The 13963-nt window shown below is 44.9% G+C and overlaps 1 protein-coding gene across 1 annotated transcript in view; it reads left to right on the plus strand.

Annotated features, from left to right (window-relative positions):
* The window catches only part of ZHX1 (zinc fingers and homeoboxes 1), a 32607-nt gene extending 18878 nt beyond the window's left edge, over window positions 1-13729 (plus strand). Inside the window, exon 3 of the mRNA XM_060243249.1 lies at window positions 377-13729. Within this exon, the coding sequence (XP_060099232.1) occupies window positions 628-3219 (2592 nt within the window). The 5' untranslated portion in view covers window positions 377-627 and the 3' untranslated portion in view covers window positions 3220-13729. The remainder of the gene's footprint in view (window positions 1-376) is intronic.
* Window positions 13730-13963: the final 234 nt, after the last annotated feature.

The following is a 13963-nucleotide window of genomic DNA, read 5'->3' on the forward strand; positions in this document are numbered from 1 at the left end:
GCCATTGAGTTGCAGCCGACTTACGGCAGCCCCGTAGGGTTTTCGAGGCAAGAGCCGTTCAGAGGTGGTTTTCCGTTGCCTGCCTCTGCATAGCAACCTAGGACTTACTTGGTGACCTCTCATCCAAATCCTAATCACTTTTTGAGATCTAACAAGATTTAGGCTAGCCTGGGCCATCCAGGTCAGGATCAGTTCCCTGGTGTATTGTGTCTTGCTTTGGAGTTCCATGTGTAACGCAGTTTGCAATAGTCCTGTGGTTAGTCTCGTTAAAATAGCTGGAATAAGATACAGCTGAAGATGTAGGATGGCATTTGGTTTAATGCAACAGCAGCAACTCCGTAGAAATAATCTAATTTTCTTTTTCTTTCTAATGCAGGTGCAGATGTTAAGAAGTTGCTGCTCTTTCTTATATCCTCCTGACTGCAAGTGACAGTCTTACCTAGTTGCACTACAACAATGCTGCTGACGTGATAAATGTGCAGAGTTTGCCATGCATTGACTTGTTCTACCTTAAAGCCATTATAGTAAAACCAAGCATATGGAAATTGTGAAGTGGCATTACCAACATTGGTTCCATTGATATATATATATAGATATATATATATATGTATATTTAACTGCATTAGAATGGCAAGTAAACGAAAATCCACCGTACCCTGCATGGTGCTTGCAAGTGAGCCGGATCCAGACTTGGAAGCCGTGTCTGATGTTGAGGAAGGACCACCTGTGACCACACCGGCAGAAAGTGTGATGAGCGACGAGGATTCTCGAGAATACGTGGACTCGGACAATCAGCCAAACAAAAAAGTTGAAGGAGGATACGAATGCAAATACTGCACATTTCAGACTACAGATCTCAATATGTTTACTTTCCACGTTGACTCCGAGCACCCCAACGTTGTACTGAGTTCTTCTTACGTCTGTCTCGAATGCAGGTTTGTCACCAAAAGGTATGATGCTCTTTCGGAACATAATGTGAAGCACCACCCTGGCGAGGAGAACTTTAAACTGACCATGGTGAGACGTAACAACCAGACAATCTTCGAGCAGACGGTGAATGACCTCACTTTTGATGGGAGCTTCGTGCATGAGGACAAAGCTGAAGAGACAGAAGGATCTGAGTTTCCCAATTCAGGCATCTCGATTAGCAAAACCCCCATTATGAAAATGATGAAAAACAAGAATGAGGCCAAGCGGATTGCTGTTCTTCACGGTGCTGCCGAGGAACGCCCTGGGGAAGAAAAAGATACTGAAACTGACCCAGACTGTGAGGAAATAATAGAAAAGCCAGTTTCTACTGCTACAGACACCAGCACAAGTAATACACCGGCTACGGAGACTATTAGCACAATTGTGAACCCCACCACATTGATTCAACCTACACAAGTGATCGCCACCATAGCATCTCCGCAGAACTCCAACCTAATTTCAAAAGTCTTGATCCCTGTCAACAGCATTCCTACCTACAACAGTGCTTTGGATAACAACGCCCTCTTGCTTAACACCTACAGCAAGTTTCCCTATCCAACCGTGTCAGAGATTACACTTCTTGCTAATCAAGCAAAATATACCGAGGAGCAGATCAAGATCTGGTTCTCTGCCCAGCGTTTGAAACATGGGGTCAGCTGGACGCCTGAGGAAGTGGAAGAAGCGAGGAGGAAGCAGTTCAATGGCACTGTGCACACTGTCCCTCAAACAATTACGGTGATACCGGCACACATTTCAACAGCCGGCAACGGTCTGCCTTCCATTCTGCAGACCTGCCAAATTGTTGGCCAGCCCAGCCTAGTTCTTACACAGGTTGCTGGTGCAGGTACGCTTCCGGTGACAACCCCGATAGCCTTGACTGTGGCAGGGGTCCCAAATCAGCCCCAACTGCAGAAAGCGCAGGTCCAAACTGCACAGCCTGTCGCTGAAACCAAGCAAGTAGCCGCTGTCCCGGCTGCTGTCCCTGCCCCTCAGCCTACAAAATCGGAAGTGGTGATAGCAAATGCAGACTCTGCTGGAGCGCGTGCAAAGAAAACAAAAGAGCAGCTGACGGAGCTAAAAATCAGCTACCTGAAAAATCACTTTCCTCAAGATTCTGAGATAACCAGGCTCATGAAAATAACAGGCCTGACGAAGGGGGAGATCAAAAAATGGTTCAGTGACACCAGGTACAACCAGCGAAACTCAAAGCATAACCATTATAATAATCTCGGCAACGATTCTTGCCCTATCATCATTGATTCGAGTGATGAAACAAACGAATCCCCAACCCTGGCCTCACCGCAGCAGAAGCAGTCATGGAATGCCTCTGATGGCACCACACAGAAATTCAAAGAGAAGACCCCCAAGCAGCTGCAAGTCCTCGAAGACAGTTTTCAAAACAATTCCATCCTTACAGATGATGAACTGGCTAGATTAATGTCAGAAACTAATCTCACCAGGCAAGAGATCGATGCTTGGTTCACGGAACAGAAGAAGTCCAAAAGTTTAAGCGAGGAAAGTGAGGAACTAAACGAGAGCAATGGAAGCATCTCAAAGGAAACATCCACAGAGACATCTGGTGGCGAAGGGACTCAGAAGTCGGGAAAGCTAAGTAAGAAGACCCCAGAGCAGCTCCATATGCTGAAAATGTCATTTGTCCGGACGCAGTGGCCGTCCGCAGAAGAATATGACAAGTTGGCTGAAGAAAGCGGACTTCCTCGACCAGAGATTGTTAGTTGGTTTGGAGATACTCGTTATGCGTGGAAAAACGGTGGCTTGAAATGGTACTACTCCTATCAAGGGGCCAATGCAAATAGTGTGAATGGTCAAAGCGGTTCCAGGAGGAGAGGGCGAGGAAGACCAAAGGGAAGAGGGAGAGGAAGGCCTCGCGGGCGAGCCAGAGGGAACAACAAAAGGATCAAACACTGGGACCGGACTCCGGTCATCAAATTTAAAACTGGAAAAGCGATCCTGAAGGATTATTACCTAAAACACAAATTCCTTAATGAACAGGACCTCGATGAGCTGGTTGCCAAATCACATATGGGATACGAGCAGGTCAGGGAGTGGTTCGCGGATATGCAGAAGAGAGCAGAGCAAGGCCTCGAGCTGTTCGACGAGGAGGAGGAAGAGGAGGAGCTGCTGGATGAGGACGACGAAGAGGAGGACGAGGACGACGAAGAAACGGATGACAGTGACAATTGGGAACCCCCTCGGCATGTTAGGCGTAGGCTCTCAAAATCAGACTGACATGTAAGTTTCTGGGCTGTGGGAAACCGTAATCTTGCTGTGTTGCACCAAGCGTTTGGTGCTGGTTCTAGGGGTTCTAGGAGCTGCCGACTTAGAAATAGGTCGCTCTTGGAGAGGGGGATTGAGTTGCTGACTTATGCAGCTGACTTTAGTCTTGGTTAGCAGAAGTGGAAAAGCAAGTCCAAAATTTGGAATTACAAACCCACCCACCCACCCCACATTCAGCTGTCCTCCATATCTCTACTGCTAGGGGATACATCGTGTTAGGAACTGTATGTTTTATTGCCTTATGTTTTATTTTTTAAAACCTTGTAAGGTGCATTTTATTGTTTTCCTCTTATTGCCAGAGGGAAAAAAGTGCGAAACAAAAAGGTATGATTGTAGTGTTCCTTTCGCAAAAGTGTTTTGTCTTCCTCCCTTCCAGCATAAGGAAAAATTTCAAAGGAGTACAAGGTGGGTGGGGATAAAGGATACCAAAGGAAAGTGGCAGCAATGGAGTGAGGTTTGCTTGATGGTTTTTGTTGAGGGGTGGGTTGCTTTTAGGGCTTTTTTTGTAGCAGGCACTCCTTTGCATATTGACCAATCTTCCAAGAGCTTACAGAACTGTTATTACAGGGCCAACTGTAAGCTCTTGGAGGATTGGCTACATCAGGGATGTGTGGCCTAATACGCAGAGGAGTTCCTGCTACAAAAAAAAAAGCACTGCTTTTAGAACAAAAGAGGGGAGGGAGGAATACCTTTGTTACATATGGAGCCATGTGCTAGGTTTACAGAACTCTCTCTTGAGCTGTCTTCAGGGAGTGAAGGTTGGGCCAGGAGTACGTTTTTCTAAGAAATATATATGAAATCAAACTGGTATGTATCATATTTAAAAACAAGATAAAATAGTGCAGCCAATACCAAAATTTGTTTTCAATATTGCATCCTTTTTGAAAAGTGTAAGCTGAAGTTTCCTTCCATACGGAAACCCCCTCCCCAGAATTCCATCTAGCATATTTCTTTTGAAAATAACAAGAGAAGCAACATTAAAATATCTGCACAGATTGCTTTTGCTTAGAGCAGCCACCACCGGATTCCTCAGCATGGGACAGCTGGACACTTTGAGGGCCGTGGCTTCTTTATTCTCCTCTGCCGCCTCAGATGTACATACCAAGTAGTTTGGCTGAGGAGAGCCGAGCTTTGCAGTCTTGCTGGCTGGTGCCCCTCCTGTCTTCAGAGCAGTGCCCACCAGACTGCCAGCACCTTGGCAGTTTTCCCATCTTGCTTGAGGACCTGCATGATCTGGTCCAAGGGTGGCCTGTGAGGCGCCACGTCTTACCTGGCTGCCTCAAGACTGACACATCCTTTTTCTGGGGGAAGAGCACCTGTCAGGTAAGAAGTGGTGATTGCAAACAAGAAAGAATAGCGATCGCAGATCTGATCAAACTGCAAATGCACAACTGCACTAATGTGGCATGTAATTTTATACAACGGGAAAGAGGAGTACGAATTGTAACTGTTGCGGCTATCGTTCATCGTTTGGAAGCCATGAAAGAAATTAGCTGAGTTTTGGGGTGTGAAGCATTCTTGAAGGCAGCAATCATCTTGAGGCCAGCTAATCTGGTCTGTGGTTTCTCCTGATTTAAGAGCTTTTGCTATTGCATCTGTGGCAATGGTAATTGATATGTTGATATTAAGTCAGAAACTTTGTATCTTTAGAGGTTTCCGAAAACATTTGAAGAGGATTATGTCAAAACAGGAAAGGTACCAGACTCCTGGGAGATGTCTGATCATGTCTAAAGCATTTGTTTCCTCCGCATACAATTTTGCAATGATTCCATAACTCATACTCCTTTGTGTATATAATTTTAACATTCTTATATACCACATTAGTACAGTTGGGCTTTCCAGCAACTTTGGTTCTGTTGGGGTTTCCAGCAACATCAGGTCAGAAGTGGTGTTGCATACAGAAGGGCAGGGGAGACTTGAATGGGATCAAGATGGACATTGAATTATACTTGCAAGCGGGGGGGGGGGGGTTATAGCAGGAACTCCTTTGCATATTAAGCCACACCCCTCTTATGTAGCCATTCCTCCAAGAGCTTACAGGGCTCTTAGTGCAGGGCCTACTGTAAGCTCTTGGAGGATTGGCTACATCAGGGAGGTGTGGTCTAATATGCAAAGAAGTTCCTGCCACAAAAAAAGCCCTGCCTGCAAGCTTCCCTTTGGCCATCCCTTGGTTTAGAAGACCAGGAGTTCTCAAGACTAAGTTGAGGAAGGCTTAAACTTTCTTAAGCATGAACAGAGAGGGAGAGGGGGAAAGCAGGCTTCTTCTAATTCTGTGCAACCCTTCAAACAGTGCAGTCAAGTGAAAAAGAAAGTTCAGGACCCTTCTGTCTCACTCAGTCCTCTGGCTATCATTCAGCAAAGAGGCAAGAAAGCTAGCTGCTTCCCTCTTGACTTCAAGCATGGGCAATCTTCAGAATGTGAATTATACCAGAGTTCTCATGATTGGGAGTCAGTGATCCAACCCAGTCAAGACACTTGTAAACCAAAATGAGGAGGAGTTAGCAAGACAATTCATGGCACCCATGACAGATATCAACAACTTCTGTCTTAGAAACTTCTGGGTTTGCAGCAGGTATGAAACTGAAGATTCAGAACAGCTACAGATTCGTGAAAGAATACTTCAGAGTCTACAAGTTTTGGCCACGATTCCACTGTTTGAATTCATAGGAGGAGTTCAAGGGTGCCGTTCCTGTTTTTCTAGCTTTGAGTGTTGCTAAGTAATTCACACGGTTCCCTTTGTCTCCCTTTGCGGCGGCAGCCCTAGTGGGGAGATTGTACAGCTAGCATGACTAGACTAAGTGGAAACGAGCTGAGGCAGTTAGCTACCCCTGCGGTTCCGCAACTAGGTCAGGCAACGCTGCCTATAATGAATTTGGGTCTCAGCTTTATTTTGGCATCATTTTTCAGAAGTGCTCTGCATTTGAGTAGATCATTGTTTTTTGCTGTTCATTGTTACTGTCCAGAAAGCTGCATTTCCTTACTTCAGTGTCTGACGGTCCAAATCTAACAAAGTATTGGAACTTTGATTTGTTAAAATAAAAATTCAGCACTCAGATATGCCCTTGAAGCCCTACTTTCTGGTTTGGTGCAGACATAGTGCTGGTTTCTTGAAAAACATTCTTGGTAAATTGGCTGAGGAATGTGTGCGCTCTTCCATTTTTGGGGCATTAATCATGGTTTAGCATTGCAAGCGCAACAACCAAGGTTAATGCTAACCAGGGTTCTCTTTTAACTTATTTATTTAAGGCTTTTCTGTCCAGCCTTATCTTCTTGGACTCAATGTGGCAAACAATGTAGCAACCAAATTGTAAAAGATTTAAAACGCAGTTGATCAATATGAAAACACTCAGACTTAATCTACCAAAGAGTTAAAATACACAGGATCAGCAACCTCATGAGCAGATCTGCTAAGAAATTCGCCCTCCACCAAACGTTCTGAAACTGGTGACCACTTCAAGGCAAGCAGAGTTGGTTCGCCATTGCCTTCCTCTGCGGAGTCTTCCTTGATGGTCACCCATCCAGGTACTGACCTGGCTTAGCTTCTGAGATCTTATGGGATTGGGCTACACCAGAGGTCCCTGACCTTTTTGATCCTGTGGGCACCTCTGGAATTCTGACAAAACACGGTGGGCCACAACCACATAACAACGGCCACAAAATGGCTGCCATAGGAACCAGACCCTGCCATGCAACGGCTACTGCAGCTTCCCTGCAGTCACACAGTATAGTGCCTTGTGCTGTGGTGGCAACTGCTGCCAATGCAACATTTTTACAAATCTGCACAGTCAATCAAATCTCCAGTGGCCAATCAGAAACTATGCTGGGCAAAAGTCCCACCTGGCTTTGCCCATGTTCTGAAAAAAACACTTTCTAAAGCACTTTCCAAAAAAACACTTGGTGGGCACCAGGAAAGGTGTCAGTGGGCACCATAGTGCCCACAAGCACCATGTTGGGGTCCTTGGACTATGCCATGCCGCCTTTCCTCCCTGGGACTGTCTTACATGCCTTCAAAAATGTGGCAAGGTGCCCTACTTACTCACTCTGGCAGGTAGTTTCCAAGGAATGGGCCCACCGTGAAAGCATAAACTGCAAACTCACTTCCAAGAATGGTTTCAGGTTATATGAGGGTAGTGATGCTTGTGTCGATGCATGTGAAGTCATTATACCATGGTTCTTGCCAGTTGGGGGTTGAGACGTGCTGTGAGCCGAGGGGAGCATGCATATCCAGGCTTTTGCGATTTTGATCTGCAGAAGGGAAAAGCTTGCTGGGAGCCAGATTTGCATCCGCACTTGACTCTGTCATTGCTAGCCAGTTCCTCAATGCCAGATAAACGGGGGCCGGATACTGTTCGTTCTAAATGCGTTCAAAGACATTCTCTTTTCACAATGGCTGGAGCTATAGGGGAAATAATCCCTGCTAATGCACAGGATGAAATAAGGCAGAGATGAGCATGTCTGGACTTGCTTAGAGGCATTGCCGGGTGGCGACTTCCAAGGGTGCGAAAAGCAGGATTGATTACAGTGTTTGTTTTTTCTGTCACAGGATCATTTGTCCTGCTCCACTCTCCCAACGGTGAATGTATCTTAAGAGCTGGTCACCATCCAGTGGGAAATGCTGATCTAGTTCTCAAGCCTAACTGTCGCTAAGTGATGTTTTATTCATAACAGTTTTCTGATGTGGAAATGGCACGGTTAACAGTGCAGTCCTGAAGACACTTTCCTTGAATTAAGCCCACTAGAAAGATTGGAGCAAGATTCAGAATGGATCTTTTGAAGATGATTCTCTTAACAGTGCAATCTGAAAAATAGAGTTATATTCCCTTCTAAGTCCATTGAAGTCAGTGGCTTTAAAATGGTGTAACCCTGCATGGGTTGCACTGTATATCATCTTGTGTTGACTTTTCGGTATAAAAACTAAACATCTCTCTCCAGAAGAGGGCATATTTGTATACCTTGTGGGCTCATGCTAAAACCCTGGGGATGTCTGTTTGTTTTCACAGAAAGGACATCCTTCTCTTCCATCTGGTTTTAAGGCAGAAGCCAACAAGTACACGGAGAGTTTTCTGTTATCAGGCTCAAAAAAAATTTTTTTTAAGGAATGCTAAATTTCTCATGGATTGCTGCCTTGTCATGGCGAGAGGGCTTGCGTGGTTCAATGAGACTGTGGGCTATGCCATGCAGGGTGACCCAAGATGGACAGGCCACAGCTGAGAACCCATACTAAATGTGATCCACAAAAGCTCAACATCAAAAAAACCCCTAAGATCATGGCATCTAGCCCCATCACACCTTGGCAAATAGAAGGGGAAGACGTGGAAGTAGTGACAGACTTCACATTTCTGGGATCCAAGATCACTGCAGATGGTGACTATAGCCATGAAATTAAAAGACGTTTGCTCCTTGGGAGGACAGCTATGGTGAACCTGGGCAGTATAATAAAAAGTAGAGACATCACCCTGCCAACAAAAGTCTGTATAGTCAAAGCGATGGTACTCCCAGTAGTAATGTATGGTGTGAGAGCTGGACCATAAGGAAGGCCGAGCGCAGAACAATAGATGTGCTGGAGAAGACTCTTGAGAGTCCCTTGGACTGCAAGAAGATCAAATCAGTCAGTCCTAAGGGAAATCAACCCAGACTGTTCCCTGAAAGGTCAGATGCTGAAGCTCAAATACTTTGGCCACCAAATGAGAAGGGAGCACTCTCTGGAGAAGATCCTGATATTGGGAAAGACAGAAGGCAAAAGAAGAAGGGGACGGCAAAAGATGAGATAGCTGGACAGTGTTACTAATGTAACAAACACGAATTTGAGCAGACTTTGGAGGATGGTGGAAGACAGGAGGGCCTGGCGAGACTTTGTCCATGGGGTCACAAAAAGTCGGACTTGACTGTGCAACTGAACAGCAACAAGAAAAATTTATTTTGAAAACTGATTTCTAAGCTCACTGGAAATCTGTCTCCGGGTATTTGTAGACCTGGGGCTAAGAGTACCAAAATAGTATCATCAAGATTGAATTCTCCCTAGAAGCTAAAAAGGCTAAACTACCATATTTTGATGACATTATGAGAAGACAGGACTCTCTGGAAAGGACAATAATGCTGGGAAATGTTGAAGGCAGCAGGAAAAAAGGAAGACCTAAGATGAGATTGACTGAATCAATAAAGGAAGTCATCACCCTCGGTTTGCAAGACCTGGCTCTGAACGAGATTATTGACAATAGGACATTTTGGAGGGCATTCTTTCATACGGTCACCACAAATCAGGAACGACTAACACACAGTACACACACACATATCATGGTATAAGTGCAAAAAGGCCACCAGTCATGGGTTAGTTAGTGCCTTCTGTGTTCATGCAAACGTCACCATTTCCAACAAAAAACAAGATTTGTTCTCAGACCTGTGAAAGTCTAATGCAGGAGTGTCAAACATGCAGTTTGGGGGCCGAATCAGGCCCCCGGAGGGCTCCTTTCAGGCCCCTGAGCAACTCTGTCATCTGCTTCCTTCTCTCTCTCTCTTGCTTCCTTCTGCATCACGGCTTGCTTTGCAAGGCTTGCTCAATTGCACAGGAGCTACAGAGCAAAACCTCTTATTTTCTCCATTGGCTGAGGCTCCTCCCTTGGGGAAGAAGGGGGCAGGAAAAGCTTGCTTTGACAGGTTTTCTCAGTTGCACAGCAGAGCTACTGAGCTGAGCCTCTCTTCCTTCTATTGGCTGAGGCTCCCCCCCCCCAGTCCCCTGGGGAAGGAAGGCAAGAGCCAGAGCTTCCTTTGCCCAGGAAATAAAAAGAAAGCATCTTTAAGACCAATGAGTGCTAACGTTTTAAGAATGTTTTACGTTTTTTTTTTAATTGTATTTGTGTTCTTTATAAAGTTTATATCTCTGCTACCTAATCTTAAATAGGTACACACGTGGCCCAGCCCAACATGGCCTGGCTCAACAAGGTCTCGTTTATGTCAGATTCGGCCCTAATAACAAATGAGTTTGAAACCCCTGGTCTAATGTGCTCAGTTTGACTTTGCTGCTAACCAAACTGGGCTCATACTTCAGTTTTGGCTCACTCATTCATCTCCTGCCCCCTGGCTGAAATTCCACAGCTTTCCTAAAACACGTCTCACAAAATGTTCAGCGCTGCTTAGTATTGCCACTGTATTTTTGCCACATCCTAAGAAATTTTATTTAGGAGACGGTCAATCCTCGTTCTTCTTAAGGGATGTGGTCATAAGAGCACTTTGATTTCATGGATGGTCAGAGAAACAGCTCGTGGGTGACATGTTCGGCTCAAAGATGCTTGTGGGAGCTGGAGCTCAGAAGATGGCAATCCAGTGCCCATCCTTCTACCAGACCTTTGTGTCTCCTCATAGGAGAAGGCTGAATTTAAAGCCAAAGGAAGCATGGAATCAATGCTGGGTTTATCTAGGTCTTGCATGGGAAGGTTTTGGGATATGAATTGCAATTTCATGTCTACCCTTTTTGCCCCAGTTAATTAAATACGTTGCCCTTGGGAGTTTGTTAGTATGTTCATGCCAGAAGAAACATCAGGCACAAATGAGAACCAGTGTAATGCCATCTTGTCAGCAGTCCCTTGGTAGGAATATGAACTTTTGGACGGCACATACATGCCATGAGGCAGGGGCGGGGCTCAGCTCCCACCCAGGGGCAGAACTAGTAAGGTCAAGGGGGAGGGGTCTGTGAACAGCGAAGAGGCTGAGCAGAGCCATAGAAAAGGTGGACAGTTTGTTGCGAGAGGAGAACTGAATACTGAGCTGGAGGATGAAGGATACTGAGATTTTACACACACGTTGCTGGATCTAAAAATTCTTTTCCTTGGAGAAAGGCTCCTCACTTAGGAATCAAATAATGTAATCCAGAGTCATAATTCCTGCCTGTAGAAAGCCTTGTTCTGGCCAGTGTCCTTTTACTTCACAGACGAACAGGCTGGTTCCATTCTATCACTTGTTTGTAGTGGCTTACCCCTCAGTTCACCCTAACCTGGATAGCCCAGGCTAGCCTGCTCTCGTCAGGACACGGAAGCTAAGGAGGGTTGGCCATGGCTCGTATTTTGATAGGAGACCTCCAAGTGATACCTGGGTCATCATGCAGAGGCAGGAAATGGCAAACCACCTCTGATCGCCTCTTGCCTTGGAAGCCCTTGGAGTCGTCATCAGTCAGCTGTGACTTGACAGCAGTTTCCATCACCCTCACCCCTCAATTCCTCTGACTGAGTGGGCTGTTGCTTCTCTTCCAGCTCTGGGGTCCAGAGTGCTCTCACAGTGACCCCCCCCCCCCTCTGCAGTCTGGCTCTCGTAAGTTTTCCTTAACTTCTTGCCTCTGCAGGGGTTTACCTGAACATATCTTCATTTCTTGAACTGGAAAAACAAAACTTATAATTTAGCATGGACTAAGAGACTTTTTTTAAGTTGTGAAAAAGTATACACTGAGGAATAGAATGAGTCAGCCAGTCTTATGCGGTTCTTAACATCTCACAAGGGTGTTCTTCACCAGTTCATTTCAGTGCCGGGCCTGTTTGGTGGGAGTGAGGATATTTAGCTGCCTGTTTCCAAGTTGTATCTGCCATTAAGGTCCAGTAGCATCCACAGAATCTTTCCTGTTGTCCTTCAGCAGGGCCCTTGAGCATGCTAGATCTTTGCCCAAGATAGAAATACAGTAATCTGGTGTGAGCGTTAAAAAAGGCAGAAATCAGTATTGGCAAAGAAAGCCACCACATTCTGAACAATTGCTCTTGCTCAAAGTTATAAGCTGCTGCCATAACTGGGGCATGATTTTGCCTTCCTGCTTAGCTGCATCTTAGGAGGGTGATACCATTTTCTTTTATTAAACCACAAGCCGTTCCGTACTTTGAAATCTCAGAAAGGCAGCTGTATTGACACTTTTGAAATACGTGAATCTACTTAAAATGTATCCATTCGGATGATCAATTGGCTCACAATTTACTGCAGGGTAGGCTTTTAAAAAACATTTTAGATGCTTTCTAGGAAGTACTTTACACTTGCTCTGAGAAGCACATGAAACGAAAAATACCAGTAAACAAGTCCTGCGGCCATTGACGTGTGGAAATGAATGAGAACTTGAGCAGAGTTTGGAGGTCATAGACCACTTCCCATTCTGCTTTAGACGTGTCTTCTATTTTTAGCACACAGGCCTGAGGACGCTTATTAGGCTTCTTTGGTTCTGGTCCCAGTAACTCTTGGGACCCAGGCGACTTCCCTTTCCAGAGGTAGAAAGCGTTTTGGTGCTGATTAACTGAGCCCTGTGCGTACGACAGTGTTGTTTCTCTTTATATTTCGGATTTTAAGTTTGCAAAGCATTTTGGCCTGACAGTACTGTGAGATTCCTGTTATTTTGTCTGTGTTGTATTTGTTTACAGCCTGATTTCCCCCTAGCTTTGCTATGAACAGAGAGAACGGTGGCACGGCATCACAAGGCCCCAAGCCAGCCCTGTGACAAGATGCAGCTACAGGACTTCCCGACTGTTACATGATCCCTTTCAAAAATGGCATTCTTCCCAGCTTCTGGGTGAAAAAATACAGTTCTAGTCATTTGATACTCTCCTTAGGATACAGGGTTGAAAGATTTGCACTGAATAGCACAAGAGATCTGAAATCCCAGGCTTGCTTCAGTGAAGCCCCGGCAGGTTTTTAAAAACATTTTCTTTTGATGCATACAATGAAACATCTTAGTTTGTCCTGTTTTTGCATTCGTGCATCATGCTGTGTTTGAACCATGGGAATGGTGCTTCTGTCTTCGTGGGTATAGATTTGAAATCAGCATGGAGCAAATGAATGAATCTGTCCCTGGTGTACTGTAATTGCAGGTGACCAAAACGATTAGGCTCCTTTAGAAGTGAAGAGTTTTGTTGCTTGACTGGTGCGCAGTTGCTCGCTTATAGGGTTTTTTTTCTTTCTAGCTGCCTGGAAGCAAGGAAGGGAGAGCAGTTGGGGGGGGTGGATATCCAGGTCCAAGGGCTCTGATTTACTGTGAATTTTTTTGGGGTGGGGGCTGCCTGATCTTTTGTGAAAGCGAGAAAAGCACCAGACATACAACAACCCTGGTACTGAACTACGCTACGAGGATCCAAACGTCTGCGCTGTGCCAAAGTTTAAAAAAAAAAACACTTCTGCAGCTGGAAAGAGGTCTGCACATGTATATAATACTAGTTAAAAATTGACAACCTGTAAAAAAAAAAAAGGAAAAATAAGATTTTAATAGAGAACATTTTTATTCTGCTTACACGATGGGAAACTTTCTGTTCTACGAACTATTCAAAAGGGGGGAAATCAGTGACCACTAGATTTTTCTTTTTTTTGTCTGGCTTGTACTGATTAACTGTTATGTTCCTAGTCTAAAGATGGGCTTCATTGCCTGTGTTATTTGATATGTGATTTAAGCTTATAGCTTTGAGTGACCAAACATTTTACAGAGTAAAAGTTCTTAGAAACAAGTAAAGATGACTGATATTTCTGTGTCTTATTTATGAGGATTTGCACAAACCTAGAATGTTGTACCCGTATCTGTAAAACTGCTAAAACCATGGGAATGCCGTGTACTTTTAAATTATGCAAACCTCTGTGGCTCTATGGGATCTGTAGATAATGTTGACCTTGGTTGTTGTTTTTTTAATGTCAAATCCTACTCGTTTGCCATACCTGTAACATGTCAAAATCTGAATGCCCTTTTTGA

This window comes from Heteronotia binoei, chromosome 7, assembly GCF_032191835.1.
Source record: "Heteronotia binoei isolate CCM8104 ecotype False Entrance Well chromosome 7, APGP_CSIRO_Hbin_v1, whole genome shotgun sequence".
In the NCBI taxonomy this organism is placed as follows: Eukaryota; Metazoa; Chordata; class Lepidosauria; order Squamata; family Gekkonidae; genus Heteronotia; species Heteronotia binoei.